This window comes from Microcebus murinus, chromosome 26, assembly GCF_040939455.1.
Source record: "Microcebus murinus isolate Inina chromosome 26, M.murinus_Inina_mat1.0, whole genome shotgun sequence".
Taxonomy (NCBI): domain Eukaryota; kingdom Metazoa; phylum Chordata; class Mammalia; order Primates; family Cheirogaleidae; genus Microcebus; species Microcebus murinus.
Window position 1 is genome coordinate 19,068,115 of NC_134129.1, and position 26,427 is coordinate 19,094,541.

A 26,427-nucleotide genomic window follows, 5' to 3' on the forward strand; every position below is an offset into this window, starting at 1 on the left:
AGTGCCGTAGCGTCAGCCTAGCTCACAGCAACCTCCAACTCCTGGGCTCAAGCGATCCTCCTGCCTCAGCCTCCCAAGTAGCTGGGCCTACCACCACGCACCACCATGCCTGGCTCATTTTTTCTATATATATTAGTTGGCCAATTAATTTCTTTCTATTTATAGTAGAGACGGGGGTCTCGCTCTTGCTCAGGCTGGTTTCGAACTCCTGACCTCGAGCGATCCGACCGCCTCGGCCTCCCAGAGTGCTAGGATGACAGGCGTGAGCCACCGCGCCCTTCCTCCCATTGCTCTTGAAATCGAGTTTTATTACCTTACTATCACCAAACACGCCTTGAATACTCTGGCCTCTGCCTTCCCTTCTGGCCTCTTCGTCTTCCATGAAGCCTTTGTTTTCTGCCTTGTCACCTTGCCCCCTCCTTACTCGTCCTCCCGAATTCCCTGGCCTTTGACATGTGCCCGAGCTTCTGCGCATTCTACTTTCTAGTTGAGCGCTATCTTTCCTTTTCTGGTGACCCCTTTAGTTTTTCCCCTTATTTCTTTCGGGAAGCCTTACCCAGTCTCACTGGCTAGGTTGATTGCCTTATGGTGGGTCATCGCAGACCTTGACCTGTCGTGCTGTTAGGTTAATCCGTACTCTTATTTTTAAATATCTCTTAGAGAGCTTATCTGGTTTTGCTCACATTCCACTCACACCTCCACAGTGCCCAGCACAAAGTAGGGACTAAATTCATGCTGACTTCATAAATGAAGGAATTTTTTTTTTTAAATTATCTTAATAAATGCTTCTCTGTTACAGATCATTAGGGGAATAGTTTCAAGAATTTTTTACTAATTCATTAAAAACAAGTTAATGAACTCCTAGGCACCCTTTTTCATTTTGGGGAGAAGACAAACAGGTCCTAATCCTTATAGTTTTATTAGGGTATACCCTATAGTTTTATTAGGGTATATTAGTTTTATTAGGGCATAAAATCCTATAAGGATTTTAAACTAAAATCCTTATAGTTTTATTAGGGTATACTAGGGTATACAGTCCATTAGTTGTAATGGACTAACTAAAATATTTGAAAAAGATAGGATAGGACAGAGGTAGGCACAAGACCAGGTCACAGGTGTCTTTAGGGAAGAAGTTCTGCAGACTGTCACACCTGAGCTGTCGATACTGCAGAGTTAGTAGAAGATGCCCTCCATGGTGCAGGGATCGTTGCTGTTTCAATTTATGTGTTCCCAGTGCCTGCAAAACTACCGTGCTTCCCCGAAAATAAGCCCTACCCATAAAATAAGCCCTAGCAGGATTTCTAAGCATTTGCGCAATAGAAGCCCTACCCGGAAAATAAGCCCCAGTGACGGGCGTGGCTATGAAAATCAGCCCTCGTGATGGGCGTGGTTATGAAAATAAGTCCTAGTGATGGGCGTGGCTATGAAAATTAGCCCTAGTGGCGGGCGTGGCTATGAAAATCAGCCCTAGTGATGGGCGTGGCTATGAAAATAAGTCCTAGTGATGGGCGCATCTGCACAACCCGTGTGTGTCGTCGCGGAGCGGGAAAGAACACGAGCAGCCCTTCTCATCCGCCCCGTGAGAGCTCTAGTGCTCCACAGGAGAGATCGGGGCCAGTGGCTCTAAAGGAAATAAAGTCGCAAGACATTCAGGATGGGATTCGGGGTTTGGAGAGTGAGGATGATATTCCAGAAGAAACGACTTCACTCTATTTGAATCAATGTAGATGGTTGTACCGTACTTAAAAAAAATAACACATCCCCTGAAAATAAGCCCTGGGGTGTCTTGCTGAGGAAAAATAGATATAAGACCCTGTCTTATTTGGGGGGAAACACGGTACCTGCCATTTAGCAGGCATTCAATAATAAGTCAAGGAATAGGAGTTAGCTATATGAAAAAGAAGTGAACAAGTGACAAAGAAAAGATTTCCATTGGAGCAAACAGCACGCACAGTCAATTGCCCAAACTGACAAAATGTTTTATGCCTGTGCAACTTCAACCTGGAATACGAATTTAGATTCGTCATTTAGATTAGGGAGCCCTTCACTGAGAAAAGGACTTCGGGAAGGAAAGGTTGGGGGAGAGAGGGTTATGAGTTTTGGATGTATTAAATCCATGATGTGTTCAGGTGAGCAGAACAATTTGTGATCCCCTAAACAGTTGTTAGTACACACTGTAACTAGCCTTGTAAACATTTTCTTCTATAATTGTTTCTACATCCTTCCAAGTTTCAATGTGTAAGGTTTGAGTTGATTAGGTTTTAGGAGAAAGGTAAGTTATTAAGATTCTAATTTCTCTCTCCAACACGTAGAAGTTTCAGTGGTTTTATCATTCAGACATAGTACAATTCAGAGTAAAGATTGCAACCTTTCACAGTTGTGCTTAGACTGTATCTGTAAATGTTGTTTTATTTTATTTTAATTTATTTTATCTTGAGGGTAGGGAGTTACTCTGTCCATTAGGCTGAAGGGGAAAATATACTCAACAATGTCGGTATCAGAATCTCTTGTTTCTGCCATTTCTAGCAATAGCCAGCAGGTGGTATCAGACAATTTTACATTTGTTCCTATTGCAGGGTTTTTGCCTGTTTGGTTTCTGCGATTTCTTCTCCTTCCCAACTTCCACCCCAAGTTCCAGCCACAAACATTCTCACATGCGTACTCGATAGGTCTAAGGGAAGTTCGCTTTGTTTGCTTTCTGATTTAAATCTGTCTCGGCTTTGCTTTTTCAGGGTGATGTTTTCCCCTTCATGTGCAGTGAGATATCTTTTCGTGATAGAGGCACAGGTTTCTCTTGCAGTGAGTGGCTCATTTGGTCTCCATAACAGCACCATTTAAAAGCACTATTTTGTAATCCCCACTTTAAAAGCAGTTGCGAAAAAAATACTCAAAGTGGCAAGATTAGAACTCAGGCATCTGGCTGTGGACCCCGCAGTGTTGGTCTCTATGTTGAAACTCTCTCCCCTGATTTGACTTAATTCTTTCAGCGCATTTTTTTACCCAACACTCAGGATATCACGGCTCAGAGAACATTCGCTCAGCTACTATGAGTTGCAATATTAATTCATTATATAAAGTTTCAGCACCTACTTTTTTTTTTTTTTTTTTTTGAGACAGAGTCTCACTCTGTTGCCCGAGCTAGAGTGCCATTGGCGTCAGCCTAGCTCACAGCAACCTCCAACTCCTGGACTCAAGCGATCCTCCTCCCGCAGCCTCCTCCTGAGTAGCTGGGACTACAGGCATTCGCCACCATGCCTGGCAAATTTTATTTTTTTTTTGTATGTATTTTTAGTTGGCCAATTAATTTCCTTTTATTTGTAGTACAGACAGGGTCTCCCTCTTACTCAGGCTGGTTTCGAAATCCTGACCTTGGCCCGCCTCAGCTTCCCAGAGTGCTAGGATTTTAGGCGTGAGCCACCGCACCCCAGCCCGGCACTACTTACATTTTGAAATAGAAATATTACCTAAAATAAAAGCAGAATCTAAAAAGGGCTATTCTTTAGATACTGTCTATGCATGAGGAATGATCACATACATGTTGTGTATTGCATAGAATTTTAGTGTTACAAGCACTTTATTTAAGAAACTTGCCTGATTTTTTTTACTGAGGAAGAAACAAGCTTCCTAGAGAAGAAATGTTGTAGAGGTCACACAGAAGTGATGGAGGAGGAAATAGTCTGTTGGAAGAATGTTAAGGGCACATTCATTTATAGAGTGCTGTGCTAGGTGTAGAAAAATGTCCATTGTTGGAAGGCAGGCAAGTGGAAGGTTTGTGAACTCTCTAGGTAAGTGCATTGCCTCTTTATTTGATGCCAGGTTCTCTCTGGTTTTTGTTTGTTTGTTTGTTCTTTGAGACAGAGTCTCACTCTGTTGCCTGGGCTAGAGTGCCATGGAGTCAGCCTAGCTCACAGCAACCTCAAACTCCTGGGCTCAAGCGATCCTCCTGCCTCAGCCTCCCAAGTAGTAGCTGGGACTACAGGCATGTGCCACCATGCCTGGCTAATTTTTTCTATTTTAGTTGGCCAGTTAATTTCTCTCTATTTTTAGTAGAGACAGGGTCTCACTCTTGCTCAGGCTGGTTTCGAACTCCTGACCTTGAGCGATCCTCCCACCTCAGCCTCCCAGAGTGCTAGGATGACAGATGTCAGCCACCAGGCTTAGCTGGTTCTCTCTGTTTACAAGAGGGGTCCTCAAACTTTTTAAACAGGGGGCCAGTTCACTGTCCCTCAGACCGTTGGAGGGCCAGACTATAGTTTTAAAAAAACTATGAACAAATTCCTATGCACACTGCACATATCTTATTTTGAAGTAAAAAAAAAAAAAAAAAAAAAAAACGGGCAAAAACACCCGCATGTGGCCCACGGGCCATAGTTTGAGGACGCCTGGTTTACAGTGTAATGAGACCAGGCTAGGCTGAACCTAGAGGCAGAAAAGCCGGCATACAAGAATCATACTCTTCCTGTGAAAAGATAAAAGGGAAGGGGGTGAGGGAAGGAAGTAGGAAGAGACCTACGGACAAAGTTGACAATGTTATTATTGTCAAATTTCCAATATTCATGACCTTGGGTTAGGCAACAGTTTCTTAGGTTTGACTGATGTGATTTCTACAAATAGGAAGGCCATGGCCCTACGTTCTCCTCGATACCAGGATCATATCAATCATTTGAAGTTTTGCTAGCATTTTGATGACAGTTAAAAATTAGCAGATGACAATTTGCTAATCAGATGAAAGAAAATAAAATTTAGGTATGAGGAAGATTTGAATATGGTGAAAAATAGCCTCATAATAGATTCATACTGAAATGGTTCTGATGTTTTGTTGGCTTGAATGGATAGACTTAAATCTAATTTTAAACTAGCAGGTCAGAGAAACAGAATTCAATTTATGATTTGCTATCGTTTGAACTTGCATTTTATTGTAGATGTTTTTAATATCAGTGCACCTATCAGATATGCCGAGAATTCGCACTCGAATTAGAAATGACAGATGTCATCAACTGTCCCTACTTTAAATCAAAATTATTGTATTTTTTTTTTCTTATCACTGAAGCAGAGCAGGTTCACGTTAGGAAAAGAAACAAAAATTAATAAAATACCCTCAATATTAATTCCCGTAAGTAACTAATGTTATCAACTTAGATTGTATCCTTACAGGTTTTATACTTTAATTTTCTTTCTTGTATTTGGTTTTAAAATACCAAAACAATTGAAACAATAAAAAAAACAGCCACAAGTCCATTTTCTGTTTTATGTGTTCAATTCAGATGCTACATTCTCCCCCACAGTGGAAACTGTAGGTGTGTTTTTTTTCTATGTTTATTTTTTTCTAAGTTTATACAGGTATACCTATATAAATATATAAATGCAGGTGCATATGTTTCCATTAAAATGGTATCGTGAAACATTTTGAAGCAAAATGTATCATAGACATTTGCAGTCAATATATAGCTGTACTTTATTCTCTGTAATATTGCCATGGTATTCACAGTATAGATATTCAGCAATTTTTTTAAACTATTTCTCTATCGATGAATAGGCCGATTGGCCACTCTTTATTTTACAAAGGCCACTTTAAGATGCTTCAAAACAAAAACACAACATGCCACAACTTATGGAATACAACAAAAGCCATTCTGAGAGAGAAATTTATATCTCTAAGTACCTTGGAGAGAAATTCAGATCTCTAAAAACCTCTGTGTAAAAGAGAAAAAAGATCTCAAATCAGTAACCTAAACTCCCTCCTTTAAAAAAGTAGAAACATAAGAGCAAACTAAACCCAAAGCAAGAAGAAAAAGAAAGTAATAAACATTATAGCAGGGATCAAAGGAAAAATGAATAGAAATAACAATACAAGAAATTCAACACACAACCAGAAATTGGCTTTTGGAAAGATCAACACAGTTGATTTGTCTTTAGCTGGAATGACTAAGGGAAAAAAGAGAGAAGACTCAATTTCTAAAATGAAGCATAACAAAAGACATAAAATTTCTCACTGACCTTAGAGAATTTTTTTTTTTTAAGTTGGCCGATTGCTTCTTAACAAAGTTTCCAAGATCATTTAATGGGGAAACAAAAGAGTTTTCAACAAATGGTGCTGGGATAACTGGCTACCCACATGCAGAAGAATGAATTTGGATATACACCTCACACTACACACAAAATTAATTGAAATGGACCAAAGTCCTAAATGTAAGAAATGAAACCATAAAAATCAGAAGAAAACATAGGCCTAAATATTCCTGACCTTGGGCTAGGCAACAGTTTCTTAGGTTTGACATCAACCTGTGATTGATGATCACAGAAATCACAACTTTGTGATTTCTAGAAAGAGGAAGGCCATTGCCCTACATTCTTTCTCAATACCAGGATCGTATCAATCATTTGAAGTTTTGCTAGCATTTTGATGATAATATCGTTTTTAAAAATTAGCATCTCATTTTTGCTTTGTTTGTATTTCCTTGGCTGCTTGTGAATTTAAATATATTGTCATATATTGGTTTATTATTTTAATTTCTTATATATTGTGTATATATATGCATGTATATGTGTATGTCTATTTTATATTCTATTTATTGATGCTTCTATGCAAAAGTCTCAGAAGAAAACATCAGTCTAAAACCTTTCGCAGTTTGTTGCATGCATGTACAATGAGCTTCTGTAAATGTGTTTTTTAATAATGAACCAGTAGCAGGTGGACTAAATTTATGTTTTACTTATCATTCCTACTACTATCATCATAATCCTAGAGTCACTCATGATTAAACAGAATGACTGATATTTTGAACTACTAACTCTACTGTTGATGAGGGAAAAAAGCTGCTTTATCCTAAAGGAAAGTAAAAAATAAAATACATAAGTACTTCAAAACATGAATGAACACTTCCGTCACATTTTTTATTTTTTTATTTTAATTTAACGTATCACCTATGTAAATAATTAAATTTCTTCTGGATCTCTGATAAAATACATGGCTTTAGCCATTTTCAGGACTGATGGCACAACTTACATTCTTTTTTCTTTTTTTTTTCTTTTCAACTATTGTGACTTCCCTTACTATTGACAGAAAAGCCATGTGTCAATGGAAAAAAAAGCCAAACTCTGTAAAATAATTTTAAAGAGATTTATTCTGAGCCAAATTTGAGGACCATGACCCGGAGCCACTGCCAAGAAGCCTTGAGCAAGTGGACTCGCTGTGGCTGGGTCACAGTTTGGTTTTTATACATTTCAGGGAGACAGGGGTTACAGGTAAAGCCATAAATCAATATGTGGGAGGTATACATTGGCCTGACCCAAAAAGGTGGGCCATCTCGAAGCCGGGGCTTACAGGTTACAGGTGGGTTTAAAGATTCTTTGGCTTGTAATTGGTTAAAGACATGAAGCTTTGTCTAAAGGCTTGGAATGTTTCAACATAAGGAGCTGTAATCAGAGACAAGCCAGGGGACATAGATCTGTTGTGTAAACTGAGGACCTGCAGGTGTGTCTTGCATATTCTTAGGCCTGTTAATGGGTCACGAAGGATGTCCCCAAGAAGGGAGGGGGGCATAAAGCATGTCTGACCTCCTTCCTCCTGGCAGACAATTTAGTTTTAGGATATTCCTTTGGCCACAGGGGGTCCATGCAGTCAGCCAGTGTGTGTGTGGGGGGGGTGAGCCTTAAAATTTTATTTTAGATCACACATGCGTTAAAAGGAACTCGATTATTCTTTAAACCAGGGGTCCTCAAACTTTTTAAACAGGGGCCCAGTTCACTGTCCCTCGGACCGTTGGAGAGTGCACACTGTGGGCCCAGGACGAGTCGGCCGCTAAGCAGGACAGGCAGCGAGGACAAAAACACCTGGCAGGCCAGATAAAAGTCCCAGGCAGACGGCATGTGGCCCACGGGCCGTAGCTTGAGGACACCTGCTTTAAACCAACAAAGTTATCCGATATTCTTTATAGAGGGTGATTTATATTTTACAGAGGTTTGTTCTTAGTGCCTTGTTTTATTTTCTATAGATTCTAAGCTATGTTACGAAAGAAATGAGGTCCTCCTTCTGCTAAGGAATCCAGAATTAATTTGGTGACTTGTAGCCCTGCTTGAATGAAGAATTTCTTAATCACATTTCCATGGTGATCACTGGTGTGAGTGATTGGCCCATCGCTTGGCCCGATTCAAATAAATGTTGAACAAATTAATATGAAGCTTTTTTTTTTAAAATCAGTGTTAATTGGCAATGGGTCAATTTGAAGTGCCTGCTTTTCCTCGTAGGTGATTTCTACTTCTGCGTCTCCAGTCTTTTTAACCTTGACAGTACTTCAGAAGAGGAAAAGTGATTTGTACAGAACCAAAAATGAAAATCGAGAGCATTTTCAGAGTCATTACTTCAAGAAACATAATAACCATTTAAGATAATTAACTTTGCACTGTCTTCCAGTCATTTTTTTTTAAGTGGGTAAAAGCGGTACTGAAAACCAGTATTTTAGGGGGGAAAAAAAGAAAGAAAGAAAAACTACTTCCCCTGCTGTCCTTCTAGTACTTTTTTTTTCTTTTTTTTCTTTTTTTTTTTTTTTTGTTTTTGAGACAGAGTCTCACTCTGTTGCCCAAGCTAGAGTGAGTGCCGTGGCGTCAGCCTAGCTCACAGCAACCTCAAACTCCTGGGCTTGAGCGATCCTCCTGCCTCAGCCTCCCGAGTAGCTGGGACCACAGGCATGCGCCACCATGCCCGGCTAATTTTTTCTATATATATGTTAGTTGGCTGATTAATTTCTTTCTATTTATAGTAGAGATGGGGTCTCGCTCTTGCTCAGGCTGGTTTTGAACTCCTGACCTCGAGCGATCCTCCCACCTCGGCCTCCCAGAGTGCTAGGATGACAGGCATGAGCCACCGTGCCCGGCTGTATGCTGGTACTTTTGTTGATGTTTTTGGCTCCAATCTTTTCTTTTGCAGGGGTGACAACTGTCCTTACCATGACAACTCTGAGCATCAGTGCCCGGAATTCTCTTCCTAAAGTGGCCTATGCAACCGCCATGGACTGGTTCATTGCCGTTTGTTACGCTTTTGTGTTCTCCGCCCTGATTGAATTTGCAACTGTTAATTACTTCACCAAAAGAGGATGGGCTTGGGATGGGAAGAGTGTAGTCAATGACAAGGTAAGTGAGAACGTCCTTCCCGTCTTAATTAAAAGACTCCCCTCGATGGAGTTAAGTGATATCTCATTGTGGTTTTGATTTGCATTTCCCTAATGATTAGAGATGTTGAGCATTTTTTCATATGTTTGTTGGCCATTCTTCTGTCTTCTTTAGAAAAGTTTCTGTTTGTGTCCTTTGCCCACTTTTTGATAGGGTTGTTTGATTTTTTTTTTCTTGCTGTTTTTCATGAGTTCTAAGTATATTCTAGTTATCAGCCCCTTATCAGATGTCCCCAAACAATAGATGTTGGCCTGGATGTGGAGAGATAGGAACACTCCTACACTGCTGGTGGGACTGCAAACTAGTTCGACCTCTTTGGAAAGCAATATGGAGATACCTCAAAGCGATACAAGTGGATCTACCATTTGATCCAGCAATCCCATTACTGGGCATCTACCCAAAAGATCCAATGACACTCTACAAAAAAGACTTACCTACACTCGAATGTTTATAGCAGCACAATTCATAATTGCAAAGCTGTGGAAACAATCCAAATGCCCATCAATCCAAGAGTGGATTAATAAAATGTGGTATATGTATACCATGGAGTACCATTCAGCTCTAAGAAACAACGGTGATATAGCACATCTTGTATTTTCCTGGTTAGAGCTGGAACCCATACTACTAAGTGAAGTATCCCAAGAATGGAAAAACAAGCACCACATATACTCACCAGCAAACTGGTATTAACTGAGCAGCACCTAAGTGGACACATAGGAACTACAGTAATTGGTTATTGGGCAGGTGGGAGGGGGAAAGGGGGCGGGTATATACATACATAATGAGTGAGATGTGCACCATCTGGGGGATGGTCACGCTGGAAACTCAGACTTGGGGGGGGAGGGGAGGAAAGGACATTATTTGAAACCTTAAAATTTGTACCCTCATTATATTCTGAAATAAAAAAAAAACTAATAAAAAATAAAAGACTCCCCTTAATAAATTCAGCTTGTAACAGGTATGTTCTAAAATCAACATCAAGAACATTCCGACCTATGTATTTTTTTAATGTATATGTGAATTCAAATCATATCGATTTTTTTTTTTAAAGTGGTCTTGCCTGAAATCCTTTAGGAGTTCTTCTGGTAGTAGTAGTACTTCTGTTAAAACCACCGCCTAGCATCTGTTGAGCTCTGTGTGTGTCAGGCAGTGTGCTAAGGTTTTTGCATAGGCTTTCTCGTATAATCTTCATAGCAGCCTTACAGCTAGAGGCTCTTCTTCTTAAGTCTCACTTTTCACTGATGAAGAGGCTGAAGCTTAGCAAAATTACCTACTTGCCCCAAGTGCACACAACTCGTTTGTAAGTATACTTGAACCCAGGTCTGTCTGTCTAAGTTCATGGTCTTGAACACCACACCGGATTACAATAGAGATTTGGACAAGAACGTGGGCATTACCTTTACCTGCTGTGGAATTCTAGGCTCTGTCAGTGGGCTGAGCAGTCTTCACCTAGCCCCATCTCTGTTGCTTGGTTATAAAAGCTCAGGTAGCATTTTTTTTTTATCTCTCCCAGGTTGTATGAAAATAAATATGTTGGGCTGGGCGTGGTGGCTCACACCTGTAATCCTAGCACTCTGGGAGGCCGAGGCAGAAGGATTGCTCGAGTTCAGGAGTTCAAAACCAGCCTGAGCAAGAGCGAGACCCTGTCTCTACTATAAATAGAAAGAAATGAATTGGCCAACTAATGTATATAGAAAAAATTATCCAGGCATGGTGGCGTATGGTGGTAGGCCCAGCTACTCGGGAGGCTGAGGCAGGAGGATCGCTTGAGCCCAGGAGTTGGAGGTTGCTGTGAGCTAGGCTGACGCCACGGCACTCACTCTAGCCTGGGCAACGAAGTGAGACTCTGTCTCAAAAAAAAAAAAAAAAAAAAAGAAAAGAAAGGAATATGTTGGTGGTGAAATGCCTAGGAATTTTTAATTGTTCATACAGTCTAAAAGGAAAAAAGTTATTTGTTTTTGAAGATTTTTTTTTTTTTTTGAGATTATTGGTGTCCATTTTTAGGCTTCAAGTCCTGAAGCTAGTGGGAGTTTTGTACATTGATATAATAGTTATTTCCTCTCATAGTTTATAGATTATTTATCTGCCTTAAGAGGAGGCTTTGCATATACCATAAGGATATATAAAATATTCTTAGTAATAGTAAAAAGTTGCATTCGAAGGATTTCTTTTGACATTATGTCCATCTAAATCCTTCTTCCATTAAATTTGGATTGACATACTTGCTGATTTGATTTCTTCTTCATTTACTTAAATATGATGTTTTTCATTTTTATGATCACTTTGCAGTTTAAACATACAAGCAGTGAATGTTATCATTTAAAACTCTTACTCTTTTTTCTTTTTTTGTAAGTTATGTTTGGCCTACTATTAATAACAAAGCCAACAAATAAATATATTTAAAAAGAAATCAGATCACCTTTCTGTGCTTAACTTCTGGACTATTCCAGCATTTCCATTACATCTTAATGTTGATTTATGTTTTTATTGCCCACTTACTACACTGCTTTTTCGTTGTATCTAGACAATAAATTTTTTTTTTAGCTATTTTGATTGCCCATGCACTTTTATACTAATAATTTTTGAAGATAAAATGCTAGTCCTTTGTTAGTATGTCACAAAAGATAAGTTAAATGTCTTATGGTATAAATTCCCATATAGGCATTTTATTGATATACTATTTTTAATGTTAGTGAGTGCCAATAAAATTGACATTGTGATTTGGCTTACTGAGCGATATACTGCTCGATCCTTGAACTTGGAAAATAGAAATGCCTATAAATGCAAAACATAGTTCTTGATAATGTATTCGAGAAGCAGTAACCCACTGCCGATGAATACTGGATTTAAATCTGCCTGTATGTTGAATCACACATAGCCAAGATAGACCTATTTCGAAAGCGCCATGTTTCAACCGAATTTTCATGAGAACAAGAGACATGGTTTATGTTATCTTAGTTCATGTAGTTTAGTTGAAGAGAACATTACATCAGGCATGGTGCTTGTTCTCCTACACTTTGCAGTGCTTGGCACTTAGTAGGAAATCACTTCAGAAATATTTGCTGAATGAAAGAACAAATCAGTTTCTGATCTTAAATCTGACGGTGTGATTCCAAGGAGAGGACTTCTTTGTCTTCAGGGGAAGGTTTTCAAAACTGTACAATGGCGAATTCATGGGCACTCCACCCGATTTCACAACTCAAATCAATGTTGAAAGTGTTTCATGAACCTACCTTTAAATTAAGAACTGAAATATTCTTAGAACTAAAGGAAATCAAGGATAGTGCCTAAAAGTAGCCTATTTATAATACCTAAAAGATATATATTTCAGTGTAGTCTACCTCTGTTTTAGTATTTCTTAAGATTTAATTTGTAAGTGGAAAATAATCATATTCTTGAAATACAGAGTTTTTGTCCACAGGCCATTTTAATATCCTTTCTATCTAACCAGCCTGGAGGAAGTCCTTTGCTTTAGACATTAGTAAACATGAGTAAATGCAGTTAAATCATCTGTCAACCCAAAGAGCGTATGAAAAGTTCTTAAAAATTCATAAAATAGCAAGTGTTACTTTGCCTGATAAGAATAATTACTCATACATATCAATAGTACGTTTGAAAAAAAATGTGTATTGAATATATTTACATGTGTGTTGCACAACCTACAGTTAACAAGTAGATTGTGCTCTGATGATATTTAAAGTTACTTTTTGCAAATAAGTAACTAAATCCACTCATTCATATTCAAGCTACCTTTGAGCTCTATGTTAGAAGACAAAGACTTTCTTGCTCTATCTGTGATCTTGGGCAGGAATTTATACAACTGTGTCTTATTTGTGAAATCGGGCAGCAAAGCCTTATCCTATAAACATAGTGCTGGACCACATGATCCAACTCCAAATTTTCATGCCCGTCCTTATATAAAAAGTTTCTCTTCATACGACATGAGGCTCTTTGGGGACCTTCCTTCATGCCCAGTCTTCTTCCTCTAACCCAAGACAAATGTTTCCACTCCAGCTTTTGATCTCTGTACCTCTTGTTGCTTACTCAACCTTGTTTTATTAGTTATTACTTCCTTCTTTTATTTCTTCCAAGCCGTCTTTTTCTTTTCAACCACCTGCTTTCTTTCTGCTTATGAAGATGCTTTAATATACTTAGTTTAGCATGAAGGCGAAACAAAAATTCTTTCTAAATCCTATGCCACTGCCTTCCCCCGTTCTCAAATGCCACCCTCTTTTCTCCATTCAGACTTCTTAAAACATTGCTTACAATGTTATCGCTTTTAATTAAGTGCTTAACTCACTGTAATCTGACTTCCTTTCCATTTACTGTCTGTCTTGTCACTGAAGGCCATCGATAACTTCCATATTTTAAGATATGATGATAACTTTCCATTTCTCTCAAAGGATTCCCCCATTGAACCTTCCTACTGCTATGCTCCAGAATCCTATTTCAGGCCCAGCTCTGCCCCTTTTTCTCTTCTTTTCCTCCTGAAAACAAGCCTCGGGATATCAGCTCCTGATTATCTCACCCCGTGGCAGCTGTCACTGTTCATTCTGTGCTTTGAGATTCTCTGCCACAGTTCAGGGTGGACCCAGCCTCCCTGGCATCTGTGCTTGTTTATCCCCCCAAACAGTCCATTTGGCTTTCGTGGATGCTGTTTTTGTTTCTACTATCAATTCACTATGTGATTCTCACTTTAAGGGCTTCACGGACAATGTTTGCAGAAAATATGTGCAACAGTAAGCAAACTCTCCCCGCTGTTTACCATCCACAACCAGATAATCCCTCTCCATCCTCAGCACAAATATCGACTCCTCAGGACATTTCTGAGCCCTTTCCCCTCTGCAGAAATGAGCAGGTTCCCATCCTAAGTATGTATAGTACCCTGCTCTTTTGCATGAGTGCCTTTATTATAGTTTCTAATTGCATACCGCATTTCCCCCCAAATAAGACAGGGTCTTCTGTTTATTTTTCCTTAAGAACACACCCTAGGGCTTATTTTCAGGGGATGTGTGATTTTCTTTTTTTAAGTACAGTACAACCATCTCCATTGATTCAAACAGAGTGAAGTCGTCTTCTTCTGGAACATCATCCTCACTCTCCAAACCCCGAATTCCATCCTGAATGTTTTGCGACTCTATTTCCTTTAGAACCATTGGCCCCAGTCTCTCACGTGGAGCACTAGAGCTCTCACGGGGCAGATGAGAAGGGCTGCTCGTGTTCTTTCCCGCTCCACGAGGAAATGCATGGGTTGTGCAGATGCGCTGCGCTGCCACGCCCGTCACTAGGGCTGATTTTCATAGCCACGCCCACCACTAGGGCTGATTTTCATAGCCACGCCCACCACTAGGGCTGATTTTCATAGCCACGCCCATCACCAGGGCTGATTTTCATAGCCACGCCCATCACCAGGGCTGATTTTCATAGCCACGCCCATCACTAGGGCTGATTTTCGGGGTAGGGCTTCTATGGCGCACATGTTTAGAAATCCTGCTAGGGCTTATTTTATGGCTAGGGCTTATTTTCGGGGAAACAAGGTATTTTTGCCTCAATTCCTTCACCGATAATGATAACAATGGCCATGTTTATTTTAATAAACCACGTACTCCTGGCCCTTTGCACAGTGCCTTGCATATATTAGATGCTTAATAAATATTGTATGAATTAATGAGGTATCACCGAATCAAAATCTACCACCCATGCCTTTATCATTCTGCCCAGGCTCATTATGGGTAGCTATACCTCATATATTTCTTTTAACTTCCAATCTCATCTGTACAGCCTATTCCCTAGATATTTCTACCTAAATATGACATCACAATCTCTATGTATCACTTATTTTTTAAAAAAATGAAAGAAACAACAAATGAAACACATCCTCTAAATTGATTTTTTTTTTTTTTTTTTTTTTTGAGACAGAGTCTCATTCTGTTGCCCCGGTTAGAGTGCCGTGGCGTCAGCCTAGCTCACAGCAACCTCCAACTCCTTGTCTCAAGCGATCCTCCTGCCTCAGCCTCCTGAGTAGCTGGGACAACAGGCATGCACCACCATGCCCGGCTAACTTTTTCTACATAGATTTTTAGTTTGCCAATTAATTTCTTTCTGTTTTTAGTAGAGACGGGGTCTCGCTCTTACTCAGGCTGGTCTGGAACTCCTGAGCTCAAAAGATCCGCCCACCTCGGCCTCCCAGGGTGCTAGGATGACAGGCGTGAGCCACCGCGCCCGGCCCTCTAAATTGATTTTTTTATCTGGCCGATGCCCATGCCTAGAAATCGATACTTCAGGTAATGGTGCAACCTAATCTCACATGACAGCAACTTAGAAGTATCTCCGAACATCTAATCAGCCATAAAATATTGTCCATGCTCTTTCCTGCATGCTTTAGACCATGTCTTCACCTTCTGTCATTATGTTTAGCTTATCTACTGTTCTCTATCCTTAATTGTGTCTTCCCCTCGCTCATCTTCTGCATTTCTACCAGGGCCATCTTTCTAAAACCCAGATCCCATCATTTAACTCTTCGGTTCTTTAATGGATTGTTAAAGGCGGTCCCTGAAAAATCTAAGCTAATACGGCCCAAGTATATAGAGTTTTCTCAACGTGCTTGTTTACGTGATGAATGATAAGGAAGATTTTTTTGTGTGTGTGTCATTTATCATTCCGAATTTACTTTTATGTGCCTGGGAATATCTTTATTTTAGAAATGAGGATTGCTCACGTCAAGTTAGTTGGTCAAGGTTGCCCATCTACTAGGTGGCAAGCCCAAGATTAAAGCTAGGCCTCAAGTTCATGCTCATATTCTTCCTCTGACTATTGCAAGCCACAGTGATTTCCCCAAACACCGTGCCTTTTCATGACTCCATGACATTAGACCCGCTGGCCCCTCTTGCAATAATACCTCATCTTCCTGCCCCAACTGAGAAACTCCTGTTCAGTCCTTAAAAAAAAAGTCTATCTAATTTTACTTAATCTCAAAACTTCCCAGACTAACGCAATCGACCACCCCTCCCCAAGTTGTGTTTCCATAAGACTTTGGCCCAGCTTTCTTTTATACCATCTCATTAAATTATAGTGGGGTTTTTTTTGTGTGTAAATAAATCTGTTTCTAACACTAGGTTACAAGATGTGAGAGGATGATAGTTTCCCTCATTCATCATTTTCTCTGCTGTTACCTAGCCCAGCATGTGGCACATGGCTTATTGAGTTAAAAAAAAATATATTGACTTTAATTCCTTGAAATTGTTTTTATTTCTAATTCTGAGTCAATGAATCTAAACTGGCTCAAAAGAAAGCATAGAAAACACTGGATAATAAATGACTTCAAACACAGACATCGCAACGTAATATCCAAATTGTTACAGAATGTGCCATTGTTTTGTGAGTCATTCTATTTAATTCGTAGAAAACATCACATTTCCAGTGTATTTATTTATTCATTTACATTTTTAACATCCTGCCTTGTTCCAAAAGAATTTCAGGCAGTTTATCAAAGAATGCATGCACTTAAATTACCATTGAATAAAATAGAAATAAAAGTAGGGAATGAGGACAAAGGAAAAAAGAGACTCAAATATGTCCACGGCTGGGCCAGCACATTTAGCTACAGTCCATAGCTGTAGTCATTGAGTTTCAAATTCTGAGCTTCTTGGTGACCAAAGTAACACCTTGGGGGAGGAGAGAATTTCTTTTCTTTAATTAAGAAATGGAAATAAACATTTACTCAGAGAAAAGCTTTTCCTTACACTGAAATCACTTCTATCAAAAACAAAGTATCTTGTGGGTTTTATATCAGGGAAAACTGGGTACTCTATGGCAGGTAACGTCCAATTTTCCCCAATAAAAGCAATAATGAATTTCATACTGATGTCTCTTGTAGTCCCCTTCCATAAAAGCTGAAGGCATTATATTAAGATACAACTCAGTGAAAGCAATTCTTCAAGGAGCTAAGCTAATATGGTCCAAGTATATAGCTTTCTCATGGCCCAGTTTAATCCAAGAAAAGACTTTAGGGCACTTAGAGAAGTGGATGGACTGTTTAAACCTTCAGACAATCTTCTGTAAGTATCCCTTTTCTTAGGATGGTTAGCAGATAGTTAACAATAGTATTCTCTGGCCAGGGAGCATGTCGTTATTTTACAAGGGATGGAGCTTTCTAGAAGCCGCAATAATTGTAAAAGGGCAACATGATATGTTAGAAAAAGCAAAGATTTTCGCTTTGCAGACTGGAGTTTTTCTCTGAAGCCTACTATATTTAGTTTTTTTTTTTTTTTTTTTTTTTTTTTTGAGACAGAGTCTCGCTTTGTTGCCCAGGCTAGAGTGAGTGCCATGGCGTCAGCCTAGCTCACAGCAACCTCAAACTCCTGGCTCAAGCGATCCTCCTGCCTCAGCCTCCCAAATAGCTGGGACTACAGGCATTCGCCACCATGCCCGGCTAATTTTTTGTATATATATTAGTTGGCCAATTAATTTCTTTCTATTTATAGTAGAGACGGGGTCTTGCTCTTGCTCAGGCTGGTTTCGAACTCCTGACCTCGAGCAATCCGCCCGCCTCGGCCTCCCAGAGAGCTAGGATTACAGGCGTGAGCCACCGCGCCCGGCCTATTTAGTGTTTAATACAATAACCCCATTTCCTTATCGTAAGGAGCAATCCCTGAGATTCTTTCTAACTCTGAAACCGTGCAATTGTTACTGTCATTCATATACCAGATCACTAACTAACAGGTGTCTGTCTGTTAGCTAGAACATTGGCCCAAGTTGCTAGCACATTATTTTTGCTACCGCTCAAAGGAAGCCAAGATGGTTTTGACACTATGGTGTATAAGACATTTGGATTTCTGTAATCAGGAGTTTTCCAGATTTGACATTTTTAAAGATATATCCACTCCAATAAAGCCATAAACTCAGAAATATTCTGAAGCCTATAAAAGATCATTTAAAAAGTAGAAAATCAGTGAATGTGGTTATATTCTCTTTTCATTCCACTTCAGTGACAAATGGACTGTCAACAAACTGCATAACAGCACAGTTTAGTCTTCTTTCCCCCAGATATTATATAAAATATATTATGTATTGATTTTGTTTATGACGCATCTCCTTTTATGGGTCTCAAACACAAGTAAAACAACTTCCACAGACGTTGTCTTTTAGTTGAACCTGTTTTATTAGTTCCTAGTCTACCACTCCTGTAGATGGTTTATTTTGATTTTTTTCCAATTTATTTAAATGCCTTGATTTTAAAGGTACCGTGTTTCCCCGAAAATAAGCCCTAGCAGGATTTCTAAGCATTTGAGCAATAGAAGTCCTACCCCGAAAATCAGCCCTAGTGATGGGCGTGGCTATGAAAATCAGCCCTAGTGGTGGGCGTGGCTATGAAAATCAGCCCTAGTGGTGGGCATGGCTATGAAAATCAGCCCTAGTGGTGGGCGTGGCTATGAAAATCAGCCCTAGTGGTGGGCGTGGTTATGAAAATCAGCCCTAGTGACGGGTGTGGCTGCGCAGCACATCTGCACAACCCATGCATGTCGTCGTGGAGCGGGAAAGAACACGAGCAGCCCTTCTCATCCGCCCCGTGAGAGCTCTAGTGCTCCACAGGAGAGATCGGGGCTGGTGGTTCTAAAGGAAACAGAGTCACAAGACATTCAGGATGGAATTCGGGGTTTGGAGAGTGATGATGATGTTCCAGAAGAAAACTACATTTGAATAAATGTAGATTGTTGTAGCATACTTAAAAAAAAAAAAAAATAACACATCCCCTGAAAATAAGCCCCAGGGTGTCTTCTTGAGGGAAAATAAATATAAGACCCTGTCTTGTTTTCAGGGAAACACGGTAGTCTATAAAACATATTCTCTTATACTCTTTGTGTGTTATATATACATTTTTTAATCATGATAATCATTCTAATGCATGTCATTCATTTTACTGTTAAGCAAATGCTTTTGAGCCTGCTCTCAGCCGGGCACTGTGCTGGGAGCCCTGAAGTACACACAGTCTGTGCCTTCAAGGATCTTGCAAATAAGTGAAAGGGAATAAAAAAGAGGGAAAAGTGAAACAAAAATGCATGCCTGTGTCGTTATAGAGGGCGAGCACCAGGGGGTTGCAGAGTGTGAGGGAGGGCTATTAAGTGCAGGCGGTAGAAGGCAGTAGAAGACTTCTCAGAGCAGAGTCAGTTTTGACCTGGGGTTGGCGAGGAGGTAAAGTGTGTCTGACCTGGAGACCGAGGTGGGGTTAATTAACACCTTGTGGCTCAATCATGGTGCCATTTACAGCTTAAGAGAGTACAGGAGGGGCTGGGCGTAGTGGCTCACGCCTGTAATCCTAGCACTCTGGGAGGCCGAGGCTGGAGGATCGTTCAAGGTCAGGAGTTCGAAACCAGCCTGAGCAAGAGCGAGACCCCGTCTCTACTAAAAATAGAAAGAAATTAATTGGCCAACTAAAAATATATAGAAAAAATTACCCGGGCATGGTGGCGCGTGCCTGTAGTCCCAGCTACTCGGGAGGCTGAGGCAGGAGGATCGCTTGAGCCCAGGAGTTTGAGGTTGCTGTGAGCTAGGCTGACACCACGGCACTCTAGCCTGGGCAACAGAGTGAGGATATGTCGCAAAAAACAAAAAACAAAAAAAAGAGAGTACAGGAGGGTGTTTGGATTCTGGCAGGAAGTGAGATGCATGGAAGCACAGTGCATTTCTGGAAATTTTATGTTTCAGTTACCTGTGAGACCACACAGGCTGAGAAGTCTAGTGAAACACAGTGGTTAAGAATTCTGGAGAGATACTGTATCAGTCATCCATGTATGGGTATCAAAAGCAATAAGAGTTGCTTAAAATTAATAGAAAGTATCAGCGTCCCTTTGCCTTTGTTTCCCTTATTCTCTTTCCAATTAAATCCATTCTCAATTTCTAACATTCCTTTTTATTATTATTATTTTATTTTTTACTCCAGAAACCCAGTCTGTATTTGTGTATATTTTTGGCTCTACCTGGCCCTATTCTTCAAATGATATGAAGTGGCCTATGTAACTGCCTCGAAGTAGAAATACAAAATTAGATTACGCTGTAGGAAATTAGGTAGTAAGAACGATCAGACCTTTTGTAGTTCTCAAAAGCAACAAAAATTGTATAGAGATAGCAGCATTAAAAAAAAAAAAAATCCCTTCATGGCGGCCAGTACTATTTTGAACAGTTAATGCAACAATAGGTTGCATTGAACTATTTCTCTTCAAGGGTCTGAATGTAAGCCAAGAGTTACACTAAATAAGGTAAAAATCAGTGTGGAGGGGTCAAATGCATGTGGCCCAAATATTCAGCCTACTTCTGGTCTGGCTTGATCCAAAGCCTGCATGATATTCAAAGAGGTCTCAGTAATACAATTTATCTCATCATATTAATAGTCATTTTTAATTGACGTTGGTAGTCAGTAGGACAAGCTACCATTTCCTGGTGATGGTTTAGAGATATGCAGATATCCTATGATACTGTCACTAGCAAATCTATCTCTTATAAAGAACCTTAATTACATAAATATATCGTGTGAACTTAATCTGTAGACTCTAAAGAATCTTAGAATTGTTAGTCAGCTATGAATTCAAGTATTTTTTTTTTCTCTATATGCATGATTTTAATTTTAAACAAAGAGGAACAGCTTATTTTACCATAGTTTTGTGGTTATTATTTTCAGATGGACTGAGGGGAGTTATCTTCTCCTTTAAAACAAGACGTTGTAAGAGTCTGATCCAGAAAAGCTTTACTGTGCTGTGGGTAGGAGTTGAGAAGACATAGCACCATAGGGAAGCCAGGCCCCCATCCAATGAATTGGTAAGAAATTACAGTTGCCAGCCACTGAGTTCTGGACTGAAAACAGAACTCAACGGCTATTGCAATTTGCTTACTAATGGTCCTGAAAATGGCAAAGTTTCCAAATTCCAAGGGAGCATTTGGAAGTCAGAACTATTACCTTGTTCAGTGCTGAGCACTCCTCCGAAGAGTGCAGTTGTGTTCGGAGATTATAGGCATACCGTAAGCAATGAAAAGAAAAATAAGACGAATTTCATCCTTTTATACCTAAGTCAACAGAGCTTACAAACATACACTGGAATGATTTTTCAACGCTGCTTTTTGTAGGGTCCACAGTTTCAGAATGAAACAAAAAGATGCCAACATTAACAAATGTGCAGAGCTGACAACTGGCTGGTACAACCCTTCCTGTTGTTTGTAGCTAACGTTCATTCTGATTGGTCCGTTTTGACTGATCTGTCTGTTCCCATTGGTTAGTGCCTCTGCTCTAGAGTTTGCTAAACATTTTGTACCTGGATTGCAGGTGCATGTATGTGCAATTGAAGGGTATTCACGTTGGGGGCAAGAGGGTGTTGGTTAGAATTAGTACAAAGTTTCTATCTGTAGACTCTTATTGCAACAAAGACCTTTTACATTTTGTATTTTTTTCCCAGGTGTCTAAATCTTACAACATAATTCCCTATCCAACTTAAAATGTCCCACTTCCACAAAACCTTCCTTGAGTTTTTCCACAAAACCTTCCTTGAGTTTTCCCACACAATGTTTATGTCTTTTTCTTCTAAAACACAATATATTACCCATACATCTTGTACACCAGTAATTAGTGTCTAGCTTGTAATAGTTACGATTGTCATTCCACTCCTTTAGGAGAACGTATGCTTTGTATGCTTTTTCACACTAATGTAGAATATACATTAGTTCACTTGTTTATCCCAGCAGTTTAATATGGCTTTGGTATCATCTCCCTTTTGTCAAACTAGAAGCTGAAGCAGGGAGATGTTAAGGAACTTTCCTAAGGCCCAGATTCTTTATAAGTGCAATTTGTTTTTTTTAAGAGGGACAGAGTGCCCAGCCTAGAGTGCAGTGGCATGATCAGTTCACTGTCAGCTTAAACTCCTTGGCTCAAGTGATCTTCCTCCTGAGTAGCTGGGACTACAGGCACATGCCACCATGTCCAGCTATATTATTTAATTTTTTTTATTGGGGGCAGAGGGTCTCACATTATATTGCCTAGGTTGGTGTTGAACTCCTGGCCTCAAGGGACCCTCCCACCTTGGCCTCCCAAAGCACTGGGATTATAGGTATGAGCCACTGCACCCAGCCTATATGGGCAATTTGTTATTTTATAGAATGTTTAATTAGATTTGGGTGAAATAGTAATATAAACAGTATATGTTATGTACATTATGAGTTATAGAGCCCTTTTTGAAGATTGACCTCACAAACCTCATCAGAAATACTTTGAGACCTGGTACTCTCAAATTTTAAACAGCTTCCTCAGACAGAAAGGCATGTAGCACTTTGTTTAAAAGTAGAGGCTTAGAAGTCAGACACATCTGTTTGTATGCCCTTTTCAGCCATTTAGTGGACTGGAGACCCTGGTCAAGTCCCAAAACTTTTTTTTAGCTTTCATTTCTAAACTTGTATCGCGGTGTTAACGATAGAACTTACTTTCTATCCAGTAGTGAGGTTTGTCTGAGATGACACTCTTGGCTCAACACTCAGCCTGACACATTCTAGTGCTCAAAAGGTGTTAGCTATTATTTCCTTATCAGTTGTCCATTTGCAGATTATCTTTCTTTTGTAACGTGGGAACTACGTGCATCGTTACAGATGGAGAGCTGCTTGGTAGCTTTTATCAAGTCAAAAATGGTAATCTCGCATCTGTCTTTCTTTTATACTCAAGCTAGATCTCTAAGAATATCTTGCCAACAGGGGAAAGAGGAGACAGAAAGACCCATGCCAATGAAGGATGGGCAATCCAGGCCTGTTTCAGATCTTCCTGGGCTTTCAGAGTTTCCTTTCTCATATTATTTGGACATTTTGAGATTCCTTAGTTAAAATAATTGACATTCCATACCCTATTCTTGGCCAATTTATCCTCTATATCTGTTGCTTTGCATTACTGACTGTTTCGGATGATGCATTGCTGGCTCAATTTTCCTTGCATTCAGATCACTAACAATATATTTTATATTAGTATAGAGATGTAGAGAGATGCCATTTATATCGTGGCAGGTTTCGTTAAATCAGCTACATATTGTGTGCCCACCTCGCGGAAGGCTCCGTGCCGAGTGCTAAGACTGCAAAGAGGAACAAGACAGAAGCAGCGCAAGTCTTCATTGAATGAGAAAGTCAAACCATCACAACTAAAATAAAGATTTAGGCAATTTGGCAAGTGCCACGATGGAAACAAATGTGGGTGTTACGAAAGAGTGAATACAGGGAGAAAGATGTTTAGATAGAGTGGTTAGGGAAAGCCTTCCTGAAGAAGTCACATTTGAACCAAGATCAAAATATGAAAGGGAACAATTGGTCGCGCGGAAAATGGGATGGGCAGAAGGCATTCTGGGCTGGGGCGTTCTGGGCCGGGAGACTATCGAGGCTAAAAGCATGGCACCCAAGCAAAGAGGTATCTTGAAAACTGAAGTTATCTCAGTGGGACCAGTGTGCACTGAGCAAGGAAAAGACTGCATGGTAAGAAGCGTGTTTTCAGTCTAAGTTCCATGAAATAGTGTTTAAGAGATTTAAGCATAGGAGCGCCATGATCCAATTTATGTCTTAGAGAGATCTCTGTGGCTAGGGTGAGTCTAATGATTGGGAAGAGGTCAAGTGGAGCTGAAACAGCACAAAGTAATAGCGCTTGGTCAGGCAGGAGGTAATACTGACCCAGGTGAGGGTTTGTGGTAACTGAACTGGACCTTGCAACCTGAAACAGTTTGGGGAGTGAGTTAGCTAACGCAAAAATCCAGGAGTTTGCATTTCATTCTTTTTCTGTGTTTTAATATTTGTTGCACTGCCATCTACATAAGGTCATAATGTCCCGTCATCTGAGTAAAAGCATCGCTGTGTGATTATAACATCAGATGGGAAGGGATCCCAACTGTCATACCAAAGTTAGACGTTTGAGTTCATTCATGGTAGATGATCATTTCTCTCATGAAAGTAGTTCTAAATTTGACCTAGTCAGTCATTCATTCAGCAAATATTTGAGTGACTCATAAGAGGAAAAAAAAGTTACACTATTTATTTATTTATTTATTTTTGAGACAGAGTCTCACTCTGTTGTCCAGGCTAGAGTGAGTGTCGTGGCTTCATCATAGCTCACAGCAACCTCAAACTCCTGGGGGCTCAAGTGATCCTCCTGCCTCAGCCTCCTGAGTAGCTGGGACTACGGGCATGTGCCACCATGCCTGGCTAATTTTTTTCTATATATATATATTAGTTGGCCAATTAATTTCTTTCTATTTATAGTAGAGACGGGGGTCTCCCTCTTGCTCAGGCTGGTTTCGAACTCCTGACCTCGAGCGATCCTCCCGCCTCGGCCTCCCAGAGTGCTAGGATGACAGGCGTGAGCCCCCGCGCCCGGCCTACACTGTTTATTAAAGTTGTCTTTTTCTATTGTTTACTTTCCATGTCAACAACAACAACAAAAAAAGTGATTCCCCCAAAGAAAGTGATAAGCATTGGTTTGATTTGGGGGCTTTCCTCAGCCTAGCGGTTTTGGTATTTAATAAATACATTTATTTATTTCCCTAAATCCCCCCTTTTTTTTTTTTCCTAATGGATAATCATGTGTATCAGGATACTTTCCTTCAGAATTTGAACTGGAGTTTGGAAGATGTCAAGTAGTTGGCTGAACCCACACACTCTGTTAACTCTTGTGTGTTTTCCTCTAGAAAAAAGAGAGAGCCTCTGTCACGATACAGAACAATGCCTACGCAGTGGCAGTTGCAAATTATGCCCCGAATCTTTCCAAAGATCCAGTTCTCTCGACCATCTCCAAGAGTGCAACCACGCCAGAGCCCAACAAGAAACCCGAGAACAAGCCGGCTGAAGCCAAGAAGACCTTCAACAGTGTCAGCAAAATCGACAGAATGTCTAGAATAGTTTTCCCAGTTTTGTTTGGTACATTTAATTTAGTTTACTGGGCTACCTATTTAAACAGGGAACCCGTATTAGGGGTTAGCCCTTGAGTCCAGGCGCAGACTATCTCTGGGGATGTATAGCGACATTCAGTTCGGGTTTGTTTTGCTATGTACAGTCTGACTAATAACTGCTAATCTGTGAGCCCACATGTACAGTATGTATATAGTGATACAGTTTACCAGTAGACCCTTAATGGAGACACGCATTTGCTAACTCATGGAACCGCAGGCAGAAAGCACTCCATGCCAAAAGAGCCATTGCCTTTTTAAAAGATTTGCCCTAGGAGCTGGCTTAAAGTGGATTTAATACGATCCTGATTTTTTTTTTTTTTTTCCTTCTTCTTCTTACTAGTGATGAAAATGGAGATCCTATACAACCCATTAGGATGGACCCTTTTGGTTAAGGTCTTGAAATAGGAGTATTTTCTGTTCATTATGATGGAAGATTGGCATCATCATTCGCAAAATGAATCCTTCTAAAATAGCAGAACCTCATATCTGCAACATCAGTTCCTAAGTGCTCAGAATCTTTGCTAGTGTGATTGGAAGCTTGCCGCACATAAGAGGAAAAACCAGACGTTCGAGATCAGCTTTTAATTACTCTGTATAGTATCTAGAGCCATGTACACATTCCAGCATGACCAGCTAAATAGCTGTGAGTCCCCCCCGACAGGATGTTAATTAATGCCTATGTTTTCACAACTATCGGAATGTCACGGTCATTACATTTTTAGCTTCAGAGTCTATTTGAACGGAATCCTACAATTTATTTCAATCATTGGAAACTACTCCCTTATGTCTAAAAGAGGGAAAAAAAAAAAAAAGACAAAAGACGATTAATGTGTCTTACTCTTTCCAGGTATGTGTTGTATTCGAAATGGATCAGCTAAATTTTCTTGGTGCTGGAGACTGGAGAATGCGCCCAGTTTGGCTGCTGGGGAACCACATTCACATTGGATTAGAAAATTGTGCCAAAAAAAAACTCCCACCGACGAGAACTCATAGGTGTCCCGTCCCAGACTTCAGATGAGCACTTACATGATTCTCTTCTTTCCTGTTTACTGCAAATTCTGCCTTAAGGCTTCTTTTCATCGGGACTCAGAAGCCACTAATTACAAAGGAAAGGGCAGTTAACCTGGCACACTTTTCTGTCTTGAAAGCAGCTCTTTCAGATAAAGAATTCATGTAAATTCTGCTTTTTTTGTAAATTGCAGCTTTAAATTTTGCTGACTCAAATTTACAACAGCTTTGTATACCAGAAGAGGTTTTGGTAAGGATTGAACATTTTTAAACTGCAGCTTTAAAACATCACCAACAGATT

General features: G+C 40.0%; 1 protein-coding gene across 2 annotated transcripts in view; it reads left to right on the forward strand.

The window, feature by feature from the left end:
* Nucleotides 1–25,858, forward strand: part of GABRA2 (gamma-aminobutyric acid type A receptor subunit alpha2) — a 146,559-nt gene extending 120,701 nt beyond the window's left edge. For both annotated transcript variants that reach the window (XM_075997938.1, XM_075997937.1), the window contains exons 9-10: nucleotides 8,927–9,129; nucleotides 24,858–25,858. In XM_075997938.1, the coding sequence (XP_075854053.1) occupies nucleotides 8,927–9,129; nucleotides 24,858–25,154 (500 nt within the window). In that variant the 3' untranslated portion in view covers nucleotides 25,155–25,858. The remainder of the gene's footprint in view (nucleotides 1–8,926; nucleotides 9,130–24,857) is intronic.
* The last annotated feature ends 569 nt before the right edge of the window (nucleotides 25,859–26,427 follow it).